A 17,226-nucleotide genomic window follows, 5' to 3' on the forward strand; every position below is an offset into this window, starting at 1 on the left:
TAAATCTCAGAAGCACGATATTAGACATAACAGATTACAATATGGTGATCCATATGTTCCCATGAATGGGATGTAATTCCCTCACAGTAGAAAAACTTCTGTATTTTTCAACCAGATGAAATGGAAACAAAGTAAAAACTCCTGCCTTGTGATAAAGGTTCTTCATCTTTTTCTCAGGTGGAACATCTAGAAAGTAAAATCCTTTCAAGTTTTCTGAAGTTCTGTACCTATAGCCATTGTCAGCTCAGAACAGAGAGATAATTCATCTCAATTGATGCCAATGGATTTAAAAGAGGTAAACTCCAGAGAACAATACTAAGAAAATGACACCTATGCTAAAAAGGTTCAATTTGGTCTATCGGATCGACATGACACATGCAACCTCTTTTTAAACCTCCCAACATGTATACCGTCCAAACAATAATTTTTATTCCATGATTTGTTAAACCTTTAAAACTGCAAACTTTCAAATTGATCCCCTTTACTACCAGAAAGGTTACGCACTCTAAAACAGGATTAATCCCTTGTTGTGTATCTGCCTACTTACCCTTATGAATTACATGTAAGTTATTTCATGAAGTAAGGTATCACAGTTCATCAGATCAGTCATAGAAGATCATGCCACTATCTAAACTAGCTGCAGCCTAAATGCAATACTATCGCAGTACTGCTACAACCGAAAATGTGAGACCATTTCAGGAGTTGTGCACAATGGAAAATGCAATTCTTCTATATCTTTCTTTCTTTCCACAGATGAGCATTTATTTTAGTACATATAGAAAGCGGTATTCTTGTATTACAGTGCTAACCCTAATTTCTGCAACTAAAGTTTACATTTTGTGCATGCATTTTCTTCTGATGTTTGTTCTGATTTTTAAATGTATTCCTTAAAAAGCCTCCATTTTTTTCATAACCATCCTGACTTTCCTTAATTTATGAAGTAAAGTAGTAGGTAGTAAAGAAATGAGTGAGGGAACAGAGTACTCCAAGATTTTGTTCTGATTTCTGGAGAAATTTCACATAGAATCATAGGAAGTTTTGGGTTGGAAGGGACCCCTAGAGGTCATCTAGTCCAACCCCCCCGCAGCGAGCAGGGACACCACTAACTAGATAAGGTTGCTCAGAGCCCTGTCCAACCTGGTCTTGAATGATTCCAGGGATGGGGCCTCCACCACCTCTCTGGGCAACCCGTTCCAGTGTTTCACCACCCTCATTGTAAAGAATTTCTTCCTTATATCCAGCCTAAACCTACCCTGTTTTAGTTTAAAACCATTACCCCTCGTCCTGTCACTGCTGTCTCTACTAAAAAGATTGTCCCCATCTTTCCTATAGGCTCCCTTTAAGTACTGAAAGGCTGCAATCAGGTCTCCCCGCAGCCTTCTCTTCTCCAGGCTGAACAAGCCCAACTCTCTCAGCCTGTCCTCATAGGAGAGGTGCTCCAGCCCTCGGATCATTTTTGTAGCCCTCCTTTGGACCCGCTCCAACAGTTCCATGTCCTTCTTGTGCTGAGGGCTCCAGAGCTGAACGCAGTACTCCAGGTGAGGTCTCACCAGAGCAGAGTAGAGGGGCAGAATCACCCCTCTCGACCTGCTGGCCACGCTTCTCCTGATGCAGCCCAGGACACGGTTGGCCCTCTGGGCTGCCAGCGCACATTGCCGGCTCATGTCCAGCCTTTCGTCTATCAGTACCCCCAAGTTCCTCTCAGCAGAGCTGCTCTCGATTCTTTTATCCCCCAGCCTGTATTGATAGCAGGGATTACCCCGACCCAGGTGTAGGACCTTGCACTTAACAACTACCATTGTCTTCAGGAACTAGTAGAGAGGGAATTACAATCCACGTGTTTGTAACGCTAACAGCAATGTGTAAATATTGCTCAGGGAACAAGCAGTTTAACCAGGATACAGTTAGGCTTCTTTGCTCTCTGAAATCTGTATGTTTTGTTGCACATATCTAGTGTTCACTTCTTGAACACTGTTCTTGACAAGAAACGAACATCATTCATTCCAGTATGGTTCCATGCATGAATCAAAACAAAACAAAAAGGAGGAACTACAACAGTAGAAGGAACTGTGGCTTGGATTCTTCACAACCTGTGAAGACAATATCCCTGGAACATTTTTATATCACTTCACAAAGGCACCTTCAAATCCACCACTTCCTCCAAAAGCAGACATTCTGCCCCTTCGTGTCTTGTTGTGCTACTGGTTTCAACCGTACTTTCAGCTGTTCTCTTCATTTCTCTTTCATTTTAGAAGAACTTTCTCTGTGTTGTTTCTAATGTCACATTGTACTAAACAACTACTATGGCTAGGAACAAGAGTGCTTCTGCAGTGTATTAGAGCAGTACTACTCCCCAAGAAAGAGATGCATAGCCCTGGCGTAATAAGGTGGGTTCCGAAAGTGCACCAGGCATCTCCACATTTCCTTTATATGACATATGAAAATACAAAGGAACATCTGGCTGTGGTGAAGCTAAGGTGTCAGGCACACTTTTCTCCAAATATACTATTTCAAAATGATCAAGCACATAACAGCTTCTTCCCTCAGGCAGGCAAAGAGGAACGAAGACTGCAAAAACTGAGAAATACCATAGGGAAAGTCTAATCTCAAATGAAAAAAGTGTTCACTTTCTTCAAGTCCTTCATAGAATAGATGATTTGCTGTTACAAGTTCAACAGAAATTGCTTTGTAGTATCTTAGCAGTTGCACAATGAAGCACCAGGTGGAACTCAACATAAGACAACCCACACAATCCCAGCTCCTGATATTTTTGAGGCAACTGAAATGTGAAAATAACTGTCACACAAACTGAATATGCACTGACTTCAATACAACAGAAAACATCCTGATCTTGAATCAAGGGATATTGTCTCAGATGAAAATGTCAGATAGGCATCTAGATGTCTTTGACAGTCAATGAAATATAGAAGCCTACTTGTCGTTAATGACCTTCTCCCCTTTCGAACATACAAAAGCACCTACCTACCATTTACTTTGTGCAATAGGCAGAGCAGAGTGGTGACTTTTCTTTCAGATGTGGGGTTTAACACACATCTCAGAAAAGGAATTGGGCCTGAACAGCAGATGAGTGGTGTCTCAGAGTCTCTCCTCACTTTTATTATTCATGACTAAATATTTACTTTTTGTTATATATATAAAAAATATTTGATCCTTTAAAAATGTTAATGAAATATAATTGTTCTTTTCTTTTTTAATAAATCAAGAAGCCTGCTGTGATCATAGCCCAATAATAAATTGAAGGACAGTTGATAAAAACTTAAGTGATGCATCCACAAAGCTTCTGCAGCACATACGCTCCAGCATATGGCTTTTCAAATCTCCCTTTACAGTAGAGAATATGCACTCACTGTGCATTCACAGGCCTGTTTGGTGCCAGAGACAAGCATGACTGAATTTTGTCTACCACTTGCAAGGGCACTTGAAGGAAGATATGAATGTGTAAACTTAGTGTTTTATGCCCACTTCTTCACTTCAAAGAGTCCATTCTGTAGCTTCAGTATTGATTTGTGGTTGAAGTCTCTTGGTTTCGATGTGATTTTTTTTTTTTTGAAGAAAAGTAGGCTTTTCAGATCTTTTTCCTGTTGGAGTGATGAATTCCATCACTTTTAGACTCTATCTCACCTAAGAAGGGAAAGAGGGGCTAGTTTACTTGTCCAGGCTCTGCTGAGTTATCTGTCCTTTCAAATGCTTTGGGCAAGAGGTAGTTATATGATGTAGCAGGTGGTGCCTTCCACCTTCCACATTCCCTGTACTGATAACCAAGAAAGGCAAAACGATTACAGGCAAAATATGAAATTTATGGGTTAGCAAGTCGCTCTTTTGGGAAGAAATATAGAAACTGATCTCTTCAGCCCAATTTTACACTGCCTTCAGCATCTTCCCTGAATACCCCATTCAAATTACTAAAAAAAAGAAATCGCCATCACTGAAACACTGGTGCTGTGGGTTTTCTTTAGTCATCCTTCTTGGCATATAGCACATACTGTAGTTATTTGTCAAGAGTATTTAACTTTGAAGATATTTTATCCCTTAGCTGATATTGTTCTCTTTACAGTTTCATTGTAGCACTGCACCCTAATCCCCACTGACAGAAAAAAGGCGTCAAGAATTAAGAGGTACCAGATACAACTCTCAGTTGATGGGTGCACAAGGAAGAGTACCTTACATATTTCTCTTGCCACCAATTTCTACGGCAGTCCATACTGGAGATACACTTGCTGCTCTACCTTTCTCTGAGTCTCCCAATTCTATTATACTACTCACAACCATGCTACCCTCATAACAGCACTGAAGGCTTTCTGCACCTGGTACAAATGTGTTTCTGTCTAGAACCTTCTTCTCATGCTGTTGCTATGCTGCTCACTGTTTTAAATCTCATCTCAGCTGGATATGCTCTCCACTTCTGCATTCACCTCTTGCTCTTCAGTTTTCACCGCTATTACACCTTTAGGCTCTGTTCAGAGCTGCTCAATGCTTATGCAAATATGTCTATGTTTCACAAGCAAGTAAAACTGTGTGGTAGGAAGTGGGGGCTGGGGCAGCAACAGCAACGACATGGCAATGTCCTTAACAGCTAGGTTTTCAACAGACAAAAGTAGATACTCAAAAAGGAAGTGCTCAAGCCTGAACATTCCCCTAGATTTCTCCAGGTTAAAACCCACCATTTTCCCCAGCAATCCCGTTCTCAAACGACGTGTATGTGTATTCTCAAACAAGAAACAGTTACACAAAAACATGTAATATTTCCTTGACAATAACAATTCTCAGATTTCCAGCCACTTTATTTGGGCTCATTATTGGGCCCAGTTCTGTTTAATATCTTTATCAATGATCTCGATGAGGGGATCGAGTGCACCCTTATTAAGTTTGCAGATGACACTAAATTGGGCAGGAGTGTTGATCTTCTTGAGGGTAGGAAGGCTCTGCAGAGGGATCTGGACAGACTGGATCAATGCACTGAGGCCAACTGTATGAGGTTTAACAAGGCCAAGCGCCAGGTGCACTTGGGTCATAACAACCCCATGCAACGCTACAGGCTTAGGGAAGAGTGGCTGGAAAGCTGCCCAGCTGAAAAGGACCTGGGGCTGTTGGTCGACAGCTGGCTGAACATGAGCCAGCGGTGTGCCCAGGTGGCCAAGAAGGCCGACGGCATCCTGGCTGGTATCAGGAATAGTGTGGCCAGCAGGAGTAGGGAGGTGATCGTGCCCCTGTACTCGGCACTGCTGAGGCCGCACCTCGAGTACTGTGTTCAGTTTTGGCCCCCTCACTACAAGAAGGACATTAAGTTGCTGTAGTGTGTCCAGAGAAGGGCAACGAGGCTGGTGAAGGGTCTAGAGAACAAGTCACAGGAAGTGTGGCTGAGGGAACTGGGGTTGTTCAGTCTGGAGGAAAGGACACTCAGGGGAGACCTTATTGCTCTCTACAACTACTATTGAGACAGACTATTTATCTAAATAAGCTTAGAGGTGAACAAGGTTGTGTACAGATATCCTATGGAGTTTCTTCCCCATACTTTGTATTATTCTTAAAAATAAACCTTACTTGCTTAGTACTTAAAATCACTTAGAACTCTGCTTCAAACTACTCAGTATTGCTCAGACTTTACAACCTAAGGCTGTACAACTGTTAACACATATATGCAAGGTTATCATTCCCTACAGCCTTCCACATTATCTCTTACTCCTCCTTTCTTATGCTTTCACAGAATGGTAGGGGTTGGAAGGGACCTCTGTGGGTCATCTAGTCCAACCCTCCTGCCGCACCAGGGTCACCTACAGCAGGCTGCACAGGAGCTTGTCCAGGAGGGTCTTGAATATCTCCAGAGAAGGAGACTCCACAACCTCCCTGGGCAGCCTGTTCCAGTGCTCCGTCACCCTCAGAGGGAAGAAGTTCTTCCTCATGTTCAGACAGAACTTCCTGTGCTTCAGTTTGTGTTTCAGTTTTGCGTTGGTGTCTTGTCCCAAGTAACTAGTGATAGGATGATAGGAAACGGCCTCAGATTGCACCAGGGAAGGTTTAGATTGAATATTGGGAAAAATTTCTTCTCTGAAAGGGATGTCAAGCATTGGAACAGGCCACCCAGGGAAGTGGCTAAGTCACTACCCCTAGAGATATTTAAAAGATGTGTAGATGTGGCATTTGGGGACGTGGTTTAGTGATGGACTTGGCAGTGCTAGGGTTATGGTTGGACTTGATCCTAAAGCTCTTTTCCAACCTTAATGATTCTACGATTTCTCTTTGCTTCTTCTTCGCACCCTGAAGACCAAATAGAAAGCACTGGCTTTAAAAAAGATTAAACAGATTTAAAACAGAAACAGTCTGCTTGTCCAATGGACTGTGAGGAAAGTTGGTGATGCATGTTAAATGGTAAATAATAAAATCTTATTGCCATATAAATGTGTGTGGTAATCCTTCTCCCACAGAATTGATGCTATGCCAATTACTCTGTATGAAGGGGATGGCTGTGGTGGAGAGATGAGGCACTCAAGCACATCAAACATCCTTCATTTTTCCCGTTCTGACCGATTTTGTACATTGTACACACCCAAAAAATAGAAAAAAATCTAATGAAGCAGGCATTTTCATAGAATCGTAATATAGTTTGGGTTGGAAGGGACCTTTACAGGTCATCTAGTCCAACCCCCTTGCAATAAGCAGAGACATCATCCACTAGATCTGGTTGCTCAGAGCCCCATCCAACACGACCTTGAATGTTTCCAGGGATGGGGCATCTGCCACCTCTCTGAGCAACCTGTGCCAGTGTTTCACCATGCTCACTGTAAAAAATTTCTTCCTTATATCTAATCTACGGTCTTTTAGTTTAAAACCACTACCCCTTGTCCTATCGCTACAGGCCTTGCTAAAAAGTTTGTCCCCATATTTCTTATAAGCCCCCTTCAGGTACTGAAAGGCTGATATAAGGTCTCCCCGGAGCCTTCTCTTCTCCAGGCTGAACAACCCCAACTCTCTCAGCCTTTCTTCACAGGAGAAGATTTTCTAGGAGAAGAGAGAACTTTATAGGAGAAGATATCATCTTCGTGGCAGAGTATACTCAGATTTCCCTTCCTACTGATATTTTTCTGAAATAATTTACTCATTCTCTGCTTCAACAGCCAACACATGCTCTTAGCAGAGCTTGTTTTTCAAATAGTGAGGAATTCCCCACAAAGCTACCAAAAAGCTGAGAGGTTAAATGTTCTCATTTTGAATGTAGGTTTGCAGAGGGAAACTTTATCTAACAGTACCAATTTCTTGATCAAGACAGTCACCTCTAGACTCTGAAAATGTTACATGAAACAGGTATTTTGCAGAAAAGAACTGCGCAGTCAGAATACCAAGATTCATGAGGATGGCACTCTCATACTCACAGCAGTGCATTTCGAAAACTAGTTTAGGACATGCTGCTTGGTGGGGGCAGGGGGTGCTAGGATGCAGCGGGATGCATTTATGCTAAATATCCAGATATATTTGTAAGTTTTAAGAGCATATATGTTTCCTAGATTATCCTTACCATAACTTTTACTTAGTATTCCAGAAGGGCTTGAAAGAAATTCCACAATCATGTGGAATAACCTGCACAGCAAACAGCTGTAGAAACATAGGCAAATCTACACATAGACTGACTCACAGAATGGTTTGGGTTGGAAAGGACCACATAGATTACCTAGTTCCAACCCCTCTGTCATGGGCAGGGACACCTTCCACTAGACCAGGTTGCTAAAAGCCCCATCCAACCTGGCCTTGAACACTTCCAGGGAGAGGGCATCCACAGCTTATGTGGGCAACCTGTTCCAGTGCCTCACCACCCTCACAGTAAATAATTTCTTCCTTATATCCAATCTAAATCCACCCTCTTTCAGTTTAAAGCCACTACCTCTTGTCCTATCACTACAGGACCTTGTAAAAAGTCCCTCTCCATCTTTCTGGCAGGCCCCCTTCAGGTACAGGCAGCCTGCTGTAAGAACTCCCTGGAGCCTTCTCTGCTCCAGGCTGAACAACCCCAACTCTATCAGCCTTTCCTCATAGAAGAGGTGCTCCATCCCTCTGATCAATTTTGTGACTCTCCTCTGGACCTGCTCCAACACATCCATGTCTTTCCTGTGCTGAGGGCTCCAGAGCTGGACGCAGGACTCCAGGTGGGGTCTCAGCAGAGTGGAGTAGAGGGGCAGAATCACCTCCCTCAACCTGCTGGCCATGCTTCTCTTGATGCAGCCCGGGATATGGTCAGCCTTCTGGGCTTCGAGAACACATTGGCAGGTCACGTTGAGCTTCTCGTCAACGAATACCTCAAGCCTTTCTCCTCGGAGCTGCTCTCACTCCGTTCTCCACCCAGCCTGTATTTGTGCCTGGGATTGCCCCGACCCATGTGCAGGACCTTGCACTTGGCCTTGTTGAACTTCTTGAGGTTTCCATGGGCCCACCTCTCTAGCCTTTCAGTATCCCTCTGGATGGCATCTCTTCCCTGCAGCGTGTTGACCACACCACACAGCTTCGTGTGTGTAAGAGACTGAAAAAAGCATGGGAGAAGTAGTAGAAAGCAAAAAATTTCTCTCACCATGGAGCTATCTGAAAGACCACTGCAATGTTGTTGATTTCGCTGTGCTCAGCAGGGTATTTTCTTTAATTTTTTTTTTTTAATCCAGAAATACAGGAGTAGATTTTTAATTTTTTTCCCCACCTCATGCTTTTAGAAGTCTGGATACAATTTCTGAAGGCTTAACATTGCCAAAATTGTTTTCACAGCCTGGTAGACAGCATAGCTGTTTAGAAGCAGTATGTGACAAGTTGAAAAGAAAGGAGGATAAAGGAATTTACATTAGACCAGGTTGTCCAATTTCCTATTGTTAATCTGTCCGTATACCTTTGCTACAGAAGCAGCCTCAAAGAAGAGCTCTCAGTTTTAAGATCCCTATTTTTCCATCTGTACAGAGGCTGCTTTCCCAAAGCTACCAGAAACACAACAGCTGCATTCACCATTGTCTACTCCAACAGGTCACATTAGGAAGATCTATGTACTTTTGACAGTATTTGGAACTGTGCATTTGGAGCAGAATGTTATTTCTGCCTGAAGAGTTCACAGCCCAGTGGCAAGGTCATTACAATTAGTTCATGTATGTTTATTTGAGAAATTTAAGCATTAATACTCGTTCATTTGTACAAATCTGCATTTTTATATAAAATACTTTACTGTGCTTCTTAAAGCTTTGTTTCTTAATAATAGAAATATGAAGGATCACTGACATTGATAGAAACCTTGTAATATAGAGAAGAACTTATAACGCAGCAACAGTAATAGCGGGCTTAACCTAAAACAACAGGAACAAATATTATATGAAATAGAAATAATTTCTATTTCTAATGCTGGAACAAGAAATTTTTATGATGAAGACTAATTTAGCTCAATTTTGCATAGCATGAATAACCTACTTTGACAGGCAAATGAAATATCAATGGATTAGGTGACTATTAAGAATCATCAATGAATATGCCAAGCCAGTAGATTTACTGATAATTTAGTTAATTGCATTAAAAGTGTACAAAAATTAATTAATTGCCAAGTGAGTCTTCATGTACATGAAGAAGTATATTTAAAGTGCATTTGCAAAAGGACTGAGGTGATACCAGAAATTAATACAATTACTTTTCTTTCAGATCCTTCAGACTAGGCTGTTTTCATATTATTGGAGAAAAAGGTAAATGTATATAGCAGCAGGACCCATATCTTACAAAGGAATAGAGGAATCCAAAGGCCAGTGAAGAGCTACAGAAATGAAACAGACAAGAGATCCAGACAGGATTTTTAAATCCAAGCAAGTTGATTCTAGAACACAGGTCTTATGATGACCGGCTGAGGGAACTGGGGTTATTCAGTCTGGAGGAAAGGAGACTCAGGGGAGACCTTATTGCTCCCTACAACTACCTGAAGGAGGTTATAGCAAGGTGGGTGTTGGTCTCTTCTCCCAAGTAACAAGCAATAGGACAAGAGGAAATGGCCGCAAGTTGTGCCAGGGAAGATATAGCTTGGATATCAAGAAAAATTTCTTCTCTGAAAGGGTTGGCAAGCACTGGAACAGGCTGCCCAGGGAAGCAGTTGAGGCACCATGCCTGGAGGTATTTAAAAGACGTATAGACGTGGAGCGTAGCGACATGGTTTAGTGGTGGAATTGACAGTGTTAGGTTAATGATTGGACTCGATCTTGATGGTCTCCTCTAACCTAAACAAATCTATGATTCTATGATTCTGATGTATGAACAGCACTTTTGAGGATGCAGTGATATGTAGCACAGGAATAACATACGACTTACAATGGACTCTAAAATTCACATTTGGGAAGACCACATGGAAGAGAATAACAGAGTGAGACAAGTAGAAAGATGGATGTCAGTTCAAAAAGGCAGGTCTTAAAGATGTATGGAATGCTGCACAGGGTTCAAAAAAAATATGAAACCATAAATGATACGTTGGGTAGGATTTTTTTCTGTAGTGGTGACTTCCTTTTTGAAAACAAAATACAGTTAGCCCAATATCAAAATTAGGATGACTGCAGTTCATCCTGGATGATACATCAGAGCTTAAAAGTTTGGAATAGGATGGGATACTAATGTACTGAAACTATCAACTCCTAACCAAGTTTGTAACTACTTATTGTTAAATTTGAAATAACAGTAGCATTCCTTAGCTTCTCATTTTGTGAGAGTGTGATATTTCAACTTTTCATCTCAATTTATAAACAATTAAAATGCTAAAATATTTTTATTTTCTGACAGTCATCCTGAGTGGATTCTTATAAGTTTTTGTACATTTGCTATTTAAATAAAGCAGGTGGAAACTTTAGGGATTAAAACAGTGCCTATATGTGTAGGAGAGAAGCAAAAGGAAGATTAAACCCTAGTAGGTAAGTGGATACAGAGTCATGTATCAGGATGTTTCTCCTCCTTGAAACCAGATCATATATCTTCAAATATTTATTAAAAAAAAATTCCAACAGAACTCCAAATTTCCCACACAACAGGAAGAAAATGTGGAGAGGGAAGAGACATTATAGGTGATGTAATACCTACAGTCTGAACAAAGGAGACACTTTTTTCCTTTGGCAACAGTGAGGAGTAAGAGCACAAGTCAAATTCCACTTTCACTTGCATTTTTGTGCCCCTCCAAGGCTACTTGGACCCCTCAAGACCATAAGGGCACAGCATCAAGTACAGCAAGCAAGCAAGAATTCTCCTCCATCCAACTATTTCGGTCTGTAAAGACCTTGAATTGTAGCCACACTAACCACTGAAAGCAGTACAGGGAATCTGCTCATGAAATACATGAAAGCAGATTTGCTGTGTAACTGAATGTTGGCAGGATCCAGCTGCATTGCCTTTGCTGTTAAGACTCTTCACGGATTATCTGCTAGAACTGCACTCAAATACACTTTGCTAATTTTCTCTGCTAGGAAAAATAACACAGTTTCTTGGAATCCAGACACAGAACTATTTTCACTCATTTATTTGTCTCAATTTACAATTTACCCACCTAATTACAGCAATCTTTCAGCTGAAGAATTTAATGAGTTTCCAACAGGTACCCACTCCAGTCCACTGAAATTGTACCAGAGGTTATGCAGGGAACCCACGTCTGTAATAATGGACTTTCTATGTTATATAGCCAAATCCTACACCTAAAAGCAGACATATAGTGGAAGTTCTCTCCTGTATTTTTATGGCAACTGTCTGCTTTCCCAGACAACTAACATCCTGTGCAGGGTATACAACACAATCTGTGTCATGTCTTCGTACCAAACTCACTGTCTATTTGCAAAAAACCTGCATATCTTGATTTGTCTTTCCAAGATTAGCTCGAATTTCAGCATCTGAAATCTGCGAACTCTACAATTACTCAGAAAGGCTGCAGATTCTATATTATATGTACACATTTATATTTCACCTAATGCTAACTCTGGTTAAACAGAATTATTGATATCACTAGCAGGAAGTATAAATTTGCATTTACTTTGTTGCTAAGGCTAAAATAATATAGGACAATGAATTAACCATAGCTGCTTGTATCAGTGAAGTGTATGAAATGTTTATAGCATAACAGAGATGCGTCACCATAAGAAACGCTGACATAAAATAGAAAAGAACAAGCTACAGGAAAGCATTTCCACTGAACACAAAGGAAGAAAAAACAATAACGAAAGGCAATTTTTTCTCCTCTTTAGTCTGCTGGCTAAAGTGTATCAGCTTGAACTCCCTAAAAAATCCAACAAAAATTCTCATGATGTATGCTGTGCCATATTTAAGGGAACTGACCCAGTGAAATCTAATAGACTATGTTAAAAAAAACATGTATTACTGTACTGAATATGTCAGGCTTGTTATTCTTTTACTAGCCACATTTCTTGGGTGATGAATTACAGAAAATTAGCATGCAACACAATTCACCTTTCTCGCTTCAAACCTCAGTATGTTTTTTCATTCTCTTCAGTTTTTTTCCACTGGAATTCAAGGTTAGAAAATGCACCAGCTATGGATACAGTTTTACTTCAAAAGGGTCAAGCAAAAGTAGAATTTTCAAAGCGAAGAAAACAAAGGAATGTTGGATGTTACAGGCTACCCTCACTGCTGAGCTTTCTCGGTGCATGCACTCAGCAGCGCATTTAGTGAAATAGCAGTGCCCTCTAGTGCCTTTGCCAAGCACACAGTTCAAACTTTCTCAAACAAAGCAACATATCAAAGCACCACATCCAGTTTGGAAAAGATGTAGAATAAAACGACTGTATTAACGCAGTTATGATTTCTTGACAGGATTATTTTTCCTACTCGTGTCTAATATATTGGGCAAAAAAGCAAATTAAATACATATACATGCATGTGCATATGTGTAAGTAGTACTTATTATTGAAAAAAATGTGAAAGAATAAGGTGGATGTTTTCTCTAGAGCATCAGAAATAACACTGAAATATTACATTGTCTCAATAAACATCAGCCTTATTTACAAGAATGCAAAAATGAGGAAGAACATGGCACAAATTTTAAATACAATGTTGAGAACGGAGCATGAGCCATCCAGAAATCTTTAATCTACAAACCAAGCATTTCTGATAAAGAGGCTGAAGATTATGACATACCAAGATAAGCTTTCATACTCTTTCTTACAATCTTAACAGCACTTTCAAGTGAAGCAAATGTAAAATATCACAAAATTCAGAATATTTACCAAGGTCAGCTCATTATCTGTGACTCAGAGGTAGTTAAAAGAAATCCAGCAAGGACTAAACTCTTGATGGAATATTAATGCCTACTTTGAACATCCCAACTTCTGAAATAATAATTTTTCTTTCACTGTTATGAAATTTTGGGTTTCCTAACAAGAATTTTTGTAAAGACTGTTAAAATACACAATAATTTTTCACATGACCAGAACGTATTTTCTTCTGCCTGATTAGGCAGTATTTAAAAAGTACACTCATACATCCTTTCAAAAAGATATTTTCCTCTGATGCAAACTAGCTTTTCAGAAACCCTTCCTTACAACTAGCTATTATTAGTAATTTTAAAATACACTTATATATCAGTATGGTTTATAAAATTTGATCTTAAGAATCCAGCTGGACCTATAAAATGTAGGTTTAGACCTATAAAACAAAGATTACCCCACCCTGCAATTGAAATTACAATGCATTACATATTTAGGTGAGCGTATGTTCATGATTCAATACATCTCGCAACTTGTGTTTATAACTGATTCAATGGAGGACTGTCACATAAGATCACTTTACTTACAAGGTATTGTATGATGTCAAAATACTGCATTGTATTCATTTTCCCAACAAAAGATAGCTTTTATGCAGAATTCTGAACAGTGGGAAACAGGTCAATATGTTCCCCAGTTCTCTAACAGAGCGATCATCAGTTCTGCAAAGCCTTTGTACTCATACTGTAAAGCTTGGGCTGTAGTTTCTGCGTGCCTGTTACATAACTTACGTTCATGTAAAAATCAAGTATTTTTTATAGACATTTTAGAGTTCCTTTATTCCCCCAATTATCTTTTGGTATATATGGGCCATTCTATGTTCTTACCATTTCCCACTTCTTTTTTTCCTGTGGCATTTTCCCACATTTAAAGTTGTACCTAACTGTGCAGAACTATTACTAAACAGGCACTGTCAGGCTAACGTAAAGAAGATGTCCTATCTTGTTATCATATTATTATCAAATAAAACATTTCTTATGGTAGTACAAAATTATACTGTACTTTACATACATGATTTATTCAGATTCTCATTCTGTAACAACTCTTACTGTAGGTTATATAGGAATTACTGTACTTACTTTTGAGATCTAAATTTCTGGCTCCTGCTGTGCTCTGTGTTGTGATTTTAGTGTCAATCTTCACAGTGTGGAGATTGTTGGTATCCCTTGATATCATCACATTATGCCACTGGTTGTCATTCAGAGGTTTATTAGAACTTCCTTTGATGAGATTTGCACCATTTCCCAAGTCAAACACATAGTGTAAATACCTGGAAAAACAGAAAAAATGGAAAAGTTTCCTTTTTCTTTACATAGGAAGGCGACACCAATTAATGTCTGATGTTTTGTATTTCCTTGTACTCCTCAGTAGTGTTGGTAAAACCAAAAGACAACAATGAATGCCAAATGGAGAAGCAACCTTAATTCAGAGAAATCACCATGTGTTTAGATGATCTGAGATGCAGTCTCAGGTTTCTGGAAAGCAATGAGCACTCCATGTTCCAAAACATGCGTATATACGTAGAGAGAGAACAAGAGGAAGGCTACAAACTAGTACTTTTTTGTGGTAAACGCTATAGAAGTTATACCTATTATTTACTTTCATATTTTTCAGGCATCTAGCTTCATCTGAAAGAAAAAGTCACAATAAAGCATATGAAGTTTAACATGAAGAAATATTCATCAATCATACGTGTCCAGCCAGATAAAGATTTGTATCCTAAACTTTCTCTTTTATTTCTCCTGTATATACATTTTGAATAGACTGCTTTTGTCATTATACTAATCCATACATACCCTTTTACTAATTCAACCACTATGAAATCATTTCCATCGCCACTGTTATAAAGTATCAATCCATCCAGAGAGGTTGTTTTGAACTGGAAAAATAGGTGCATAGATGTATACGCTTGTAGTGTGGCCAGTGCAACATAACTTGCTTTTGTTTTAAAGGTTACAGGGTCTGCTATGATGTTCCTGAACCCAAATCTTGCATTTAGCTCACAATAATCGATGTCTCCATTTTTACATAAGTCAATGTATGCCATGCCATTAAATGTAAGACTCTGCAGATGCCCGATGAAATTAGAAGGCACAGAAGACAGGTAGCGCCGTTCTGTTATTATTCCTGTTTCTATGTTGTGGAATTCCAGTCGTGTGTGATCACCAGCCATTTGACCTTCAAATAGTAACAAGAAAACACATGTTAGCATCTGAAATGGGAGGTCAAAAAGCACATCATGTGATTAAGTATCCAAATCAATTTCACAATTACCAGCATGTGCAAGGCCAATTCTTGGCTCCAAAGAAGATTCTTCTAAATTCATCCAAACTACTGGTAAACATCTGGGAGCCTTTCCACTGAGTTCAGTATGCTTTGGCCTGTAGCACAGTATCCTCACTACATTTGCTACCTCAACAGCAACATTTCTAAACTGAAGCACACCACCACAGTACATCAAACTGCCAATGAAACTCCTCACTTTGATTACACTTAACCAGACACATGATTTTACCACCAGTTAAGTGCAACTAATTGACACAACCTGAAGAACACAAAGGCAAATCTCCGAGCTAAAAATACAATGTGAGATATTCATGGAAGAGAGGCATAACAGTTTGGGGGATATTACTCTATGTGGTTTGCCTAGAAGTGCACGATTTGGCTAGAAGAACAAGGATTCCTGTTTAAGCTGTCTTAGGTACATTAATGCCAGCCCTGCTGCAAAACCCTGTGCTGCAAGAGTGGACAGAGCTTTGCTTGAAAGCAACTAGCTTTGTACCACAGGGATAAACCATGGGAGAAGGGGGCAGAGCCCAAGAGATGGATGAAGCAGAAAGCCTGCTGCAAGGGTGTATGCCAGTGTCTTGTAATCCTGCAAATAGCAAGGGGCTTGCCTACATCAGAAAAGTGGCCAAAACCATGCCTCACAGCTACTTTTGAATCTTTCTTTGTCATGCAAGTACTCCTACACAGCAGAAAGCCTGAAATCTACTGACTGTAGAGCTAATCTGAAGGAAAGGATCAACATTGCCAGGGCACACCGCATACACGTCAGCTAAATTTTTAAGCTAGTTATTAAATACCTTACCCAGCACATCAACATTGTGTCCACTGAAGAGTTCCTTTTTCTAACGGAGCATAGATTTTTTTTTTTTCCATGTTTATTTTAAAGAAGTAGGGCAGTGCTATCACAAGGCTGATTCACGGTCATGTTGTGTGGAAATGATGACAAAAGAGTTTTTTATTCCTAATCAATTTTACCACTTCATCTACCTTTTGCAAACTATGAACTAGATTTCCCAGTTCCTTAAATGTTTTGTGTCTCAGCGTACAAAGAAGATGAATAGCTGACCCAGCCAAGCTGGAATAATACTGGCATAAAACTGCTCTATAATACAAGTTCCCACAGTTGCAGTTCAAAGGTGTTGACAGGCTGAGTTCCCTCTATCCTCCTCTGAGCATACTATTCCAAGAGAAGAGTGTGAGCTCTGACCCAGGCTGGACATGTTTAGTGGTGGTGCAGAAAGCCCTGAGGCAGGCTTAGACAGCTGTACCGTCATAGGTTTCACACATGTGTGAACATGGAAAGGATAAGGACGAGATGAATGTAGATATTTGGGCTTTGCCGAGGGAGATGGAGTCACAAAGTCACAGCACTGAGATACAAATACAGGTATCAGTGAAGTTGCAGTGAAAATAGGTCTGCAAGCTTTAATACAATAAAAAAAAAAAGAAAGAAGCAAAGTGTTTTATTAATTTATGATAAATATTTACAAGCAGCTTGCTTAGCTTCAGGATGCATTCTGACCTAACTCAACTGATGTCACTGAACACCACCAGCATCTGGGATCTACAGTCACACAGGCTGAGCACTACAAGAGGCACTTTAATCCCCAAGGACAGCCTTCCTGATGTTCTTGTTTCTAAACAGAAGTTCTGCAGACACCACTTCTCCTGA

General features: G+C 40.0%; 1 protein-coding gene across 25 annotated transcripts in view; it reads right to left on the reverse strand.

Annotated features, from left to right (window-relative positions):
* Nucleotides 1-17,226, reverse strand: part of NRXN1 (neurexin 1) — a 738,722-nt gene that overhangs the window by 376,552 nt on the left and 344,944 nt on the right. For all 25 annotated transcript variants that reach the window (XM_075413190.1, XM_075413188.1, XM_075413180.1 and 22 more), the window contains 2 exons: nt 15,062-15,443; nt 14,345-14,535 (listed from right to left, as the gene is read on the reverse strand). In XM_075413190.1, the coding sequence (XP_075269305.1) occupies nt 14,345-14,535; nt 15,062-15,443 (573 nt within the window). The remainder of the gene's footprint in view (nt 1-14,344; nt 14,536-15,061; nt 15,444-17,226) is intronic.

Source organism: Opisthocomus hoazin, chromosome 2 (genome assembly GCF_030867145.1).
Source record: "Opisthocomus hoazin isolate bOpiHoa1 chromosome 2, bOpiHoa1.hap1, whole genome shotgun sequence".
In the NCBI taxonomy this organism is placed as follows: Eukaryota; Metazoa; Chordata; class Aves; order Opisthocomiformes; family Opisthocomidae; genus Opisthocomus; species Opisthocomus hoazin.